The following is a 13,757-nucleotide window of genomic DNA, read 5'->3' on the forward strand; positions in this document are numbered from 1 at the left end:
GGGCTTTCCCAGACCACACTGTGCTGCAGAGACAGTGTCCCACTCTGGGATTTCCCAGACCACACTGTGCTGCAGAGACAGTGTCCCACTCTGGGCTTTCCCAGACCACACTGTGCTGCAGAGACAGTGTCCCACTCTGGGCTTTCCCAGGCCACACTGTGCTGCAGAGACAGTGTCCCACTCTGGGCTTTCCCAGACCACACTGTGCTGCAGAGACAGTGTCCCACTCTGGGCTTTCCCAGGCCACACTGTGCTGCAGAGACAGTGTCCCACTCTGGGCTTTCCCAGACCACACTGTGCTGCAGAGACAGTGTCCCACTCTGGGCTTTCCCAGACCACACTGTGCTGCAGAGACAGTGTCCCACTCTGGGCTTTCCCACACCACACTGTGCTGCAGAGACAGTGTCCAATTCCGGGCTTTCCCAGACCACACTGTTCTGCAGAGACAGTGTCCAATTCCGGGCTTTCCCAGACCACACTGTTCTGCCGAGACAGTGTCCCACTCCGTGCTTTCCCAGACCACACTGTGCTGCAGAGACAGTGTCCAATTCCGGGCTTTCCCAGACCACACTGTGCTGCAGAGACAGTGTCCCACTCCGTGCTTTCCCAGACCACACTGTTCTGCAGAGACAGTGTCCAATTTCGGGCTTTCCCAGACCACACTGTGCTGCAGAGACAGTGTCCCACTCTGGGCTTTCCCAGACCACACTGTGCTGCAGAGACAGTATCCCACTCTGGGCTTTCCCAGACCACACTGTGCTGCAGAGACAGTATCCCACTCCGGGCTTTCCCAGGCCACACTGTGCTGCAGAGACAGTGTCCCACTCCGGGCTTTCCCAGGCCACACTGTGCTGCAGAGACAGTGTCCCACTCTGGGCTTTCCCAGACCAATCCACGCTGCAGAGACAGTGTCCCACTCCGGGCTTTCCCAGGCCACACTGTGCTGCAGAGACAGTGTCCCACTCCGGGCTCCCACTGCAGAGATCTGCAGCTGTACAGGACCCTGGTGAGACCACACCTGGAGTATTGTGTGCAGTTCTGGTCTCCAAATTTGAGGAAAGATATTCTGGCTATTGAGGGAGTGCAGCGTAGGTTCACGAGGTCAATTCCTGGAATGGCGGGATTACCTTACACTGAAAGACTGAAGCGACTGGGCTTGTATACCCTTGAGTTTCGAAGACTGAGAGGGGATCTGATTGTGACATATAAGATTATTAAAGAATTGGACACTCTGGCAGCAGGAAACATGTTTCCGCTGATGGGTGAGTGCCGAACCAGAGGACACAGCTTAAAAATACGGGGTAGACTATTTAGGACAGAGATGAGGAGAAACGTCTTCACCCAGAGAGTGGTGGCTGTGTGGAATGCTCTGCCCCAGAGGGCAGTGGAGGCCCACTCTCTGGATTCATTTAAGAAAGAGTTGGATAGAGCTCTCAAGGATAGTGGAATCAAGGGTTATGGAGATAAGGCAGGAACAGGATACTGATTAAGGATGATCAGCCATGATTATATTGAATGGTGGTGCAGGCTCGAAGGCAGAATGGCCTACTCCTGCACCTATTGTCTATTGTCTATTGTCTATTGTCTATTGCACCTTCCATACCAGGCAACATCCTCGTAAACCTTCTCTGCACCCTCTCCAAAGCATCCACATCCTTTTGGTAATGTGGCGACAAATTCTAAATGCAATATTCTAAATGCGGCCGAACCAATGTCTGGTACGATGTTAACATGACCTACCAGCTCTTATACTCAATACCCCGTCCAATGAAGGCAAGCATACCATATGCCTTCTTGACCACTCTATCCCCCTGTGCAGCGATATTCAGGGTACAATGGACCTGCACTACCAGATCTCTCTGCTCATCAACTTTTCCCAAGGCTCTTCTGTTCATTGTATAATTTGCTCTAGAATTAGACTTGCCTAAATGCATCACCTCACATTTGTCTGGATTGAAAGCCATCTGCCACTTTTCCGCCCAACTCTCCAGTCTGTCTATATCCTCCCGTATTCTCTGACAGTCCCTTATGCTTTCTGCTACTCCACCAACCTTTGTGTCATCTGCAAACTTGCTGATCATACCAACAGTGCCCTCTTCTAGATCATTTATGTATATTACAAACAACAGTGGCCCCAATACTGACCCCTGTGGAACACCACTGGTCACCTTTCTCCATTTCAAGAAACTCCCTTCAACTACTACTCTCTGTCTCCTGTTGCTCAACCAGTTCTTTATCCACCTAGCTAGAACACCCTGCACACCATGTGACTTCACTTTCTCTATTAGTCTACCATGAGGAACCTTACCAAACGCCTTACTAAAGCCCATGTATATGACATCAACAGCCCTTTCTTCATCTAACAACTTGGTCACTTCCTCAAAGAACTCTAAGTTGGTAAGGCACGATCTCCCCCACACAAAACTATGTTGCCTATCACTGATAAGCCCATTCTTTTCTAAATATAAATAGATCCTATCCCTCAGTACTTTCTCCAGCAACTTCCCCACCACCGACGTCAGGCTCACTGGTCTGTAGTTACCCAGAATATCCCTACTACCCTTCTTGTACAGGGGGACAACATGAGCAACCTTCCAGTCCTCCGGCACAAGGATGCCACAAAGATATCTCTCAGAGCCCCAGCTATTTCCTCTCTCGCCTCCCTCATCAACATGGGATAGATCCCATCTGGTCCTGGGGATTTGTCCACCTTAATAACCTGTAGCCTACCCAACACATCTTCCCTACGTATGTCAACGTGATCCAGACTAATCAAACTTCTGTCTCTAATCTCAACATTCATCATGTTCCTCTCCTCAGTGAACACTGATGCAAAGTAATCATTCAGAATCTTACCAATTCTCTCAGGTTTGACACACAGCCTTCCTTCATTATCCTTTAGTGGACCAATCCTTTCTCTAGTTACCCACTTGCTTCTTATATATGAATAAAATGCTTTGAGATTCTCCTTTATTCTGCTCACTGAAGCTATTTCATGACCCCTTTTAGCCCGCTTGATTCCTTGTTTAAGACTTGTCCTCCTCTTCCGATATTCCTCCAGGGCCCGTTCTGTTCTTAGCTGCCTCGACCTTGTGTACGATTCCCTTTTCCTCTTGGCTAGTCGTACAATTTCTCCTGTCATCCACGGTTCACAAATCTTGCCCTTCCTTTCCTTTGCCTTCACCGGGACATGCCTATCCTGCACTATCTTTAATCTATCTTTGAAAGCCAAAGACCAACAAATTTTGCTCAAACCAAAGAGTGTCTTTCATTGAATTGATGGTCCTTCAGGTGCAGGTGATGTTTGTTTTCGGTGTGTGTCCTGGGGAACAGACTTTGGTGTACAGAGTCCTGCATCACAGAGCTGCCTGGTCCCATCGACTGTGGCCTGTTTTTATCTAACTTTCTGGCACTCTCTGTGCAGCATCAAACTCCAGATGTTTCTCTCTTTCTCCCTTACTATCTTCCTTTTCATTGTGGACTATTTTATGGACATATCACCTCTACTCCGATCCCATTAACATTAGCTGTCGCATTAACTATACCAAAGGGAAGGAAGGAAAAGTATCTGGAAATCTGTGATCAATCATTCTTTCTTTCCAATGCAGACGTGAAGCACCAAACATCTCATGTTTATGATACAGATTCCCTTGTTCCCAAACTCTGCCTGAACAGCCTTCAGTCTGTACAATTCTCTCCGCTACTTCCTGCTGTTTACTGGGTATATTATTAACAGCCTGTATGTGTATCAATGCTGTTGTCCGGTATCATCCTCAGTATCTAAGTCAATTCCAAATTTGGTGTCAAAAGAAATGTTGATTTTTGTTTTGTCTTGATACTTGAAGGTCTGTTTCATTTGTACACAGAAAAAAAACAATAATAAAATACTCATCCTGCCAAAAGTTCTTGGTCTCCGTTCTGTTAAACTGCAAGTTGCAGTAGTTTATGATCACTCAGCATTTTCTGTCCGAACACATTATTTCTCCACGGTGACCTTGACCCATTTATTACAATAGCTTCAGTTTTTTTATCCAGCCTCTTATGTAACAACTTCTGAAACACTTTTATCTCATCAGAACCCTTCACATTTGTCTAAATCTACACTCACTCTCTTTGAACAGATCTGCCCTCTCTAGTTGGATTAGTGTTGATCTGCTCTAAGTTTATTCCAAATGTACACAGGACTGGTGTCAAACTGATCTGCCTGTAGTTGTTCGTAGTGAATTCTCATTGTACTTCTGAGAAGGTGTCAGATTTTCCCGTTGTATGGTGGGACAGAAGGACTGGGTTGAGCTGCAGTTTGTAGTTTTATGAAGCACAGAATAAAATGTGGTGCCGAGTTAAGGACAGAAACACTGCTGTCCTCATCAGCTTTCAACTGTTTTCTCGTTCTTCCTCCTTCAATGAATGTACTTTTCAGGGTCGAATTCAGAATTCCTGTTGCTCTGTGACTAACCTGGAACAGTGTGTTGAAAGGACAATTCCAATCCACAAGAGGAATCTTTCCCACTGCACTGCTCCCACAGGCTGGGATGCTACAGACTGAGCAGAAAGTATACCCAAAGTACAATGACGAGGTCCCATAGGCTCATGCTGCTCCTTCTCACAGAACAAAGACACTCACCAGAAGCAGATGATGTCTCATGGTTTAGGTATTGGAACACCAACTCGGTGTCATTGAGTATTCAGAAACAGAAATGAAATAAATGTTTTATTTGTGTTTTATTGTTCTTTAAGATCAGTGTGTCTGAGTTAAGTTATTTGATTGGAGAATAAGGGTAGTGAATTGGATGGAAATGGTGGAGGAGCTCACTTGGGACTTCTCTGAAAGGTAGAATCAGAAAGGTGCGATTCAGTATTGTAAGAGTTGAAGGCGCATTCATGTTTATTGAATTCTGTGAAAGGGAGAAGCAAAATCTAATTGTGAATCCAGTTGTAATCCATGTACTATTGTAAACAGCTGTTCTTCCTGCATCTCTAAACCTCTATTTAATGCACTGTCCACAGGTTCAGAAGAACCTCACGGTTCAGACAAACTAACTCCATGGGGTGGCACGGTGGCTCAGTGGTTAGCACTGCTGCCTCACAGTGCCAGGAACCCAGGTTCAATTCCTGCCTTGGGCGACTGTGTGGAGTTTGCACATTCTTCCCGTGTCTGTGTGGGTTCCCCCCAGGTGCTCCGGATTCCTCCCATAGTCCAAAGATGTGTAGGTCAGATGAATTAGCCATGCTAAATTACCTGTAGCTTTAGGTGGATTAGCCAGGGGTGAGTGTAGGGGTCTGGGTGGGTTACTCTTCAGAGGTCAGTGTGGACTTGTTGGGCTGAAGGGCCTATTTCCACACTGTAGGGAATCTAATCTAATCCACTTTTGAAGATTGTTACAGTGTGTTAAACAAACAAGAAATGAACGACTCTCCACTTATATATTTTCAACCTGCCAATAATCTTACTTTCCATCTCTTTGTGGGCACTTGACTTTATTCATCTGGATTCCATTGGTTTGAAGTTCCCTGATGGAATTAAGATTGAGTAATGAGCTGGTATTAGGTAACTAATGGGAGCAGAGGCTTAGTTTTCCAAACATGCACATCAGTGTTAATTCACCGTATCCCTCATGTCCATTTGCAAAAGCAAACTGTGGCCTGTTTTTATCTAACTTTCTGGCACTCTCTGTGCAGCATCAAACTCCAGATGTTTCTCTCTTTCTCCCTTACTACCTTCCTTTTCATTGTGGACTCCTTTATGGACATATCACCTCTACTCCGATCCCATTAACATTAGCTTACTCATTAACTATACCAAAGGGAAGGAAGGAAACGTATCTGGAAATCTGTGATCAATCATCCTTCCTGTCCGATGCAGACATAAAACGCCAAACACCTCGTATTTATGATACAGATCCCCTTGTTCTCAAACTCTGCCTGAACAGCCTCACTATACAGCATCACATCTTCCAGCATTTCCCTCACATCCATTGTGGCTTCAATCAGTAAACACATCCACTCTCCTGGAATCTCTGGGAGCCTCCTGAAGGAATCAATCTCTCCATGTCATCCAGGTTCATGCATTCACGATCAGCACGCGTTACTCTTCCCATTGCACCATTATTTGAGGCAACCTTCCTTGTTAACTGCTCCCTTCCTTTCTTTGAAATCCCCAAACGTTTCTTCCAAGCACAATGCCCTGAGCTCTCTGGCTGTCCCACTGTAGTTCCTGGCCTCATGCAGTGTATGGAAGTCTAGGATGAGGACTTCATCCTTCCTTTGCTGTGGTTCTGTTCGCCGAGCTGGAAGTTTTTGTTGCAAACGTTTCGTCCCCTGGCTAGGCGACATCATCAGTGCTTGGGAGCCTCCTGCGAAGCGCTTCTTTGATGTTTCCTCCGGTGTTTATAGTGGTCTGTCCCTGCCGCTTCCGGTTGTCAGTTTCAGCTGTCCACTGTAGTGGTTGGTATATTGGGTCCAGGTCGATGTGTTTGTTGATGGAGTTTGTGGATGAATGCCATGCCTCTAGGAATTCCCTGGCTGTTCTCTGTCTGGCTTGCCCTATGATAGTAGTGTTGTCCCAGTCAAATTCATGTTGCTTGTTGTCTGCGTGTGTGGCTACTAAGGATAGCTGGTCGTGTCATTTCGTGGCTAGTTGATGTTCATGTATGCGGATTGTTAGCTGTCTTCCTGTTTGTCCTATGTAGTGTTTTGTGCAGTCCTTGCATGGTATTTTGTACACTACATTAGTTTTGCTCATGTTGGGTATCGGGTCCTTCGTTCTGGTGAGTCAATGATCTCTCGGATACTTCCTTCAGCAAAAAATCCAAGAATTGAACTTGGTAGATATTTCAAAATGCTACTGAGTTGCTCTCTGAACTTGGACTGTGTTGCCATGTAAATAAATGTGTTTGTGCAGCAACTTAAATTCAGCAGCATGTATCCAACTTGTTGAAATATGTATTCAGAATTATTGTAACCTCCAGGATCTGTTCCTGCAGTGATGTAATATAAGAATTCGATAATATACACCAACCACAGAAGTATAAAGATGCCAGATATGGTGAAGAGTAAAATCACAGACTTCCTCCTGCTCTCCACTTCTGGGTCATTGTGATTCTCTCCCTTGTTCTGACCCTTCAGTCCCTGACGAACCTGACTAGCAACTAAAATATGTCTGACTGTCAGAGCATTGAGCAACAGAATTAAAGTGAATGGTAACAATGGGGTCAAGATTTTATCAAACCAGCCAAATACCACCCATTCAGGATCAGTGAAACAATTTGGTTTTACATCACAGAACCATGGTACATTATCAATTATCTGTCCAGGTTTATATATAAAGTAGAAGGGGACATTTTTTAAACAGAGCATAATGCAGGTTGTTGCTAGAACCAGTGTTGCAGTTTTCTCAGTGCAATATTTGGTTTTTAGCTTCTGGCAACAAATGGCCACAAATCGGTCAAAGGAGAAAGTCACAGTAAACCAGACTGAACAGTTTGTGGCTGCACGAATCAGCATGCTCATAATACTGCATACAGGTGTGATGTTCAGGAAAGATCCTGGGAAATAATAATAATTGATCCGGCTCAGGAAGACTTCTGTGATAATGAGTAATAGATCAGCCATTGCCATGGCCACCAGGTAACAGGTGGTGCATGATGAGAGGCCACACTTTCGATGAGACAGGATCACAATAGCCACTATGTTAACTGTAAGAAAAAGAAAGGTTTACAGACTGGAAATTAATGATGCCTGAACCAGACAGCAATGCCATGACTTTTCAAAAAACAATTAGTATATTTTTTGTTGTTGAAGGATAGTGTTTTGAATCTCAATCCTAACCCTAACCCAAACCAAGGAAGTTCATGGTGACAGGAGTTCCAACAAGAACATGTTTTATTATCATATTATGGAGCATTACATTGTGCTGCTGCTTATATGATCCTCCTTTCTCTTTTTGCTCTGGTTCACTCCCCACTATGAGATTCAATCATGAATCTTGCCTTGCTGAGTTTTTTTTACAAATTTTTCGAATGGAGTCCTGTACACAATGATTCATTGTGGGAAATGTTTCAGTTATAACTTCCCTGTATAAAAATGATTAATACACAATGACAAATATGCAGTTATTGTAAGCAAGGGGACATAAAAAAATGAGAGACCTGTAGATGCCCATGGAACCACAAATTTATGGAGTAAAATCAGAAATTAGCTCATCCACAGGTTTTCACATGTTCAGTATAATTGCAGTTACTATGACTGTGAGCAGAGTCTGGATTCATTCATCAAAGTGCCGAGATTAGTACCAGTTACTACCGCTAGGACATTTAATCAGGGATCCACATTGAATTGTACTAGAACTGTATGATTCTATAACCATAACCAATTGTCTGTGTAAAAGCACCAGAAGCAAAGGCAGCATTCCTGATCCACAGAGCTACAAGACTTTGTTTTGGGAGGAAAGCAAATTAGCAATAAATAAACAACATATTTCAAATCACACTATAGTACTGAGACCTTGCACTAAAGAGAATTGTATACAGATTGTCCAGCAGTATAATTTTTAGTAAATAGTAAATAAATGTTTCCCTGGGAATTCATCAGACCTGAAAAATATAAAGGTATTTAATTTTGTGTGCTTTTATAAATTCTTTAACTTTTATAACAATGACATGAACAGCAATGCTTGATTTCTGTACTCTATCCCAGTGACTCATGACATGATAAAGTCAACAATCAGCATAAAGACTTCTCAACTGATCGAATTCATAAAATAAAGAAAGCACAATGGGATACAGGGAGCATCCATCTGAAACACACATTTCAGAAAAAAAAACAAATTTGATTCACTCCAGTGGAATCCTGTAGAGCCGATGGATGTTCCCAGTAATACACTGACGCTGAAATATTGTCTTTCACTTTTCTCAGTCACTCAAAATTGTGGTGTCAAGAGCAGATCACAGGCTGGGAATCCTGCAGCAAGTAACTCACCTCCTGACTCCCCAAAGCCTGTCCACCATCTACAAGGCACAGGCCAGGAGTGTGATGGAATACTCCCCATTGGCCTGGATGGGGGCAGCTCCAACAACATTCAAGAGCCATGACACCATTCAGGACAAAGCAGCCAGCTAGAGAGACACTAGATCCTCAATCATTCACTGCACACACTGATGATGCATACTGCTTCCACCACTTATAGATGCAAACCAGCAACAGTCTTCTGAAAGTACTTTTCAAACCCACCAGCTCTACCACCAAGAAGGATCCCTGCAGCTGATGAATAGCAACATCACTTCCCAGAAATTACCCACCAAACCATACTCAGTGACAAATGTTCCTAATCATTGCCTTCCCCACACTCCCACTTGAAGTTTAACGTGATCATCAGACATACAGCATGTGACAAGATGTGGGTTTATAGAAGATTTGTTCTTTCCAGTTTCTCTTGAATAGAGATGTAATCAACCTCGTGCCCTGGTGTCTGCTGTATGAAAAGCAGAATGAATAGCTTTGGGCTTTTTAAACTTGGACAAAATAGAATGAATGGGTGCAGTCAGCCTATCACAGTTCGAGGGTTTTAATTTTTACTTTAATTTGTTGTAGTTGGTCTTTTTGGAGTTGAAGCTGTGAGATACAGCTCTCTCCCTCTCTCTCTCTGTCTCTTTCTCTGTCTCTGTCTCTCGCACTCTCTCTCTCTGTCTGTTTCTCACTCTCTCTCTCTCTCTGTCTCTTGCACTCTCTCTATCTGTCTGTTTCTCTCTGTCTCTCTCTCTCTCTCTCTGCTGCTGCAAAAAGTTTGAATTCTCTATTGCTAAATTCATTCTGTCTGGTTTTCCTTTCTCTTGGACTGAAATGGAAACAGCAAGTGAGGGAAATCTGTTGTACTGAATTTGCCTTTGCCAAGGCTGTGTTTATGGGCTACTGCAACATTGGAACAGTAGATGAGTATTAGTGAAATAGTATACCGTTGTATTAAGCCTTTTAAAGAGTTAAAGGTATACCAATTCTTTTTTATTTGTATTTCAACTGTAGGATAATCATAAAGAGTGTTTTGCTTAAAGCCAATAGTCTTACCAAACAAATCACACCTGGAACGCAACGCCTTCCACTTACCTTTAAATAAGATCAAAGTTAGGGCGTCGGTTGTATCCTTTATATGTTTTGATGGGGTTTGATCTGGCCCATAACAATCATGACTGGGTCTACATGGGTTTATCACCACTTTGTCACGTGTGGAAACCCTGCTTCCAACTTCTTTACAAAGGCCTCTGTCATTGTTGATGCCAGGCTCAATGTTCTTTGGCAGTGACCAGAGGCTCTCTGTTAGGCCCATTAATGCAGTGAATATTTCTCCTTTGTAAATGGCAGTACATCAGTGTTTTCAGCTACAGCACAACTCCTGTGCAACATTGTCATACACCTTCCAGTCTCACAGCCCCTTCCTTCTAAAGGACAAGGGCAGCAGATACAGTACATGGGAACACCGCCCCTGCAAGTTCCCATCCAAGCCATTCCCAATCCTGATGTGAATACATATCCATGTTCCTTCAGTGTCACTGAGTCAGAATTCTGGACTTTCCTTCCTGATTGTGGGTCTACGTACAGCACATGGACTGCAGTGGTTCCACAAGCAGCTCACCCCCACTTTCTCAAGGGTAACTGTGGATGGGCAATAAATGTCGGGTCCAGCTACAATGCTCACATCCCACAAATGATTTCAAATAAGAACTTCTCTTTCTGAGCTCTCTGTACACTTCAGCCCTGAAGGAGAGTTCTACTGAGCACCAAACTGTTTCTCAGTCCACAGATGCTGCCAGACCTCCTACTGGTTTCTATTCATTTGCACACTTTGTTCCATTAGTGAATGAATAGCTCACATTCAGAGAGGCGGTAGGTTACAAACGTAGGTGTATGATTTGTTGGGGTCATAAGAATCCGAACAAAAAACACAAAAGCAAACACAAATCTGAAGCCTCCAGCCCCATTTTAAGTCATAAGAATAAATTCAGGATTCAGGAAAGTAACTCACTGAGCGGACACTGGTAGAACGGAAAACTCTGGCCAATCTGTAACACGGACATTCACAGAATGCACTCAGAGCGCTCCTCACACATGGACTTATACACGTTCTTTAGTTAAAGTTACTCACCAGGTATCCCAATGATAGCAAGAATTGGATAATAGATTTTCTTGATGGTATAGAATGTTTCCATGCTGTCCTGTACGAGACAATCAGTTAGCTGCAGAGAATCTCTCCCGATTATCTCGGAGGCTGTGCATTCCCACTGAAATCAATTTATAGGCTGGTGGACCTCCTCTGGGATGAGAGAGTTACACTTCCATTTAAAAAAAAACAGATTTCAAACTGGAGTGAAGTTTGTGCTCAAGTGTTTAGTTGAGAAATTGAGGTAAATAATTCCCAACGCTGGAAATTTTTGGTTTCCAAACAAAATTGAGCTACATCCTCCGAGAAATTAGAATGTTATTGTAAAGAGCATTGACATACCTCAAGGTCTCATGTCCCTTTATTGAAGTCATTCATTGTGATGATGACTAGGCAGTAGTTAGATTCCATGTGGTTCTGCTGTGGGCATTCAGTGAAGTGATGAAGGTGCATTACCAACTTCACAGTGCAGCATCAGACACTAATTCACCAACTGATGTGTGTGTGAAGGTGGGGTGGTGGTGAGGGGGCACGTGTGTCGGGGGGGGGGCACCTTCTCAAACACAAACCCTGTCTGATATCTCTCTCTCTCACACACACACACACACACACACACAGAGCAAAGACCAAAGAAAATTACAGCATAGGAACAGGCCCTTCAGCCCTTCAGCCCTCCAAGCCTGCCCTGATCCAGATCCTCTATCTAAACCTATCTCCTATTGTCTAAGGAGCTGTGTCCCTCTGCTCCCTGCCCATTCATGTATCAGTCTCGATACATCTTAAACGATGCTATCGTGCCCACCTCTACCATCTCCGCTGGCAACGCATTCCAGACACTCACCACCCTCCGAGTGAAGAACTGTCCACACATATCTCCCCTAAACCTTTCCCCTCTCACCTTGAACTCGTGACCCCTAGTAATTATGACCCCTCTCTGGGAAAAAGCTTCTTGCTATCCACCCTATCTATATAAAATCTCATGATTTTGTAGACCTCAATCAGGTTTCCCCCTCAACCTCCGACTTTCTAATGAAAATAAACCTAATCTACTCAACCTCTCCTCATAGCTAGCACCCTCCATTCCAGGCAACATTCTGGTGAATCTCTTCTGCACCCTCTCCAAAGCATCCACATCATTTTGGTAATGTGGTGACCAGAGCTGGACGCAGTATTCCAAATGTGGCCAAACCAAAGTCTTATACAACTGTAACATGACCTGCCAGCTCTTGTACTCCATACCCCGTCCAATGAAGGACAGCATGCCGTATGCCTTCTTGACCACTTTACTGATCTCTGTTGCCACCTTCAGGGATCTGAACACCCAGATCTCTCTGTATATTAATTTTCCCCAGGACTTTCCCACTTATCTTGTCATTTGTTCTTGAATTGCATCTTTCAAAATGCATCACCTCACATTTGCCCAAATTGAACTCCATCTGCCATTTCTCCACTAAACTCTCCCATCTATCTATATTCTGCTGCATTCTCTGACAGTCGCCTTCACTATCTGCTACTCCACCAGTTTTAGTGCCATCTGCAAACTTGCTAATCAGAGCACCTTTACCTTCCTCCAGACCATTTATGTCTATCACAAACAGCAGTGGTCCCAACACGGATCAGTGTGGAACACCACTGGTCACAGGGCTCCATTTTGAGAAGCTCCCTTCCACTACAAACCTCTGTCTCCTGCAGTCCAGCCAGGATTCTGCCCAGCTAACTAGAACACCATGGACCCACTCCGACTTCACTTTCTCCACAAGCCAAAAAAAACCTGCTGGGTATTTTTAATTCACACGGAAACCCTGTCCGATAACACACTCTAACACACAAGCCCTGTCTGATATTCCTCTCTCTAATACACAAACCCTGTCTGATATCCCTCTCTCTCACACACAAACCCAGTCTGATATTCCTCTCTCTCACACACAAACCCGGTCTAATAACCCTCTCTCTCACACATCGACCCTGTCTGATATTCGTCTCTCGCACATAGCGACTGTCTGATATTGTTCTCTCTCACACAAACCCCGTCTGATATCCCTCTCTCTCACACACAAATCCTGTCTGACATTCCCCTCTCTCACACACAAACCCTCTATGATATCCCCCTCTCTCTCACACACAAACCTTGTTTGATATCCCTCTTCCTCACACACAAACCCTGTCCGAAATCCCTCTCTCTCACACACAAATCCTGTCTGATATCCCTCTCCCTCACACACAAACCCTGTCTGATATAACTCTCTCTCACACACAAATCCTGTCTGATATCCCTCTCCCTCACACAAAATCCTGTCTGATATCCCTCTCTCTCACACACAAACCCTGTCAGATATCCCATTCTCTCACGCACAAACCCTGTCTGATATCCCTCTCTCTCACACACAAACCCTGTCTGATATCTCTCTCTCACACACCAACCCTGTCTGATATCCCTCTCTCAGACACACCGACCCTGTCTGATATCTCTCTCTCACACACCAACCCTGTCTGATATCCCTCTCTCACACAGACAAACCCTGTCTGATATCCCTCTCTCACACAGACAAACCCTGTCTGATATCCCTCTCTCACACACACAAACCCAGCCTGATATCCCTCTCTCTCA

The 13,757-nt window shown here is 44.4% G+C and overlaps 1 protein-coding gene across 1 annotated transcript; it reads right to left on the reverse strand.

Moving 5' to 3' along the window:
- Positions 1–6,738: 6,738 nt before the first annotated feature.
- Positions 6,739–11,198, reverse strand: LOC148142210 (putative G protein-coupled receptor 139). The gene is made up of 2 exons (XM_087976986.1): positions 11,135–11,198; positions 6,739–7,694 (listed from the first exon to the last, which is right to left on the reverse strand). The coding sequence occupies exons 1-2, from the start codon at positions 11,196–11,198 to the stop codon at positions 6,739–6,741; spliced, it is 1,020 nt and encodes a 339-aa protein (XP_087833112.1).
- Between the last annotated feature and the right edge of the window lie 2,559 nt (positions 11,199–13,757).

This window comes from Chiloscyllium plagiosum, unplaced genomic scaffold (genome assembly GCF_037043375.1).
Source record: "Chiloscyllium plagiosum isolate Xiang-an unplaced genomic scaffold, Cpla_swu_hap1 HiC_scaffold_30, whole genome shotgun sequence".
NCBI lineage: Eukaryota > Metazoa > Chordata > Chondrichthyes > Orectolobiformes > Hemiscylliidae > Chiloscyllium > Chiloscyllium plagiosum.

Bases quoted from the DNA above. Each gene is read 5' to 3' on its own strand.
- LOC148142210 (XM_087976986.1), bottom strand. From the start codon at position 11,198: ATGGAAACATTCTATACCATCAAGAAAATCTATTATCCAATTCTTGCT. The intron at 7,695-11,134 runs GTGAGTAACTTT...TTTTTCTTACAG, and splicing joins TGCTATCATTGGGATACCTG to TTAACATAGTGGCTATTGTG.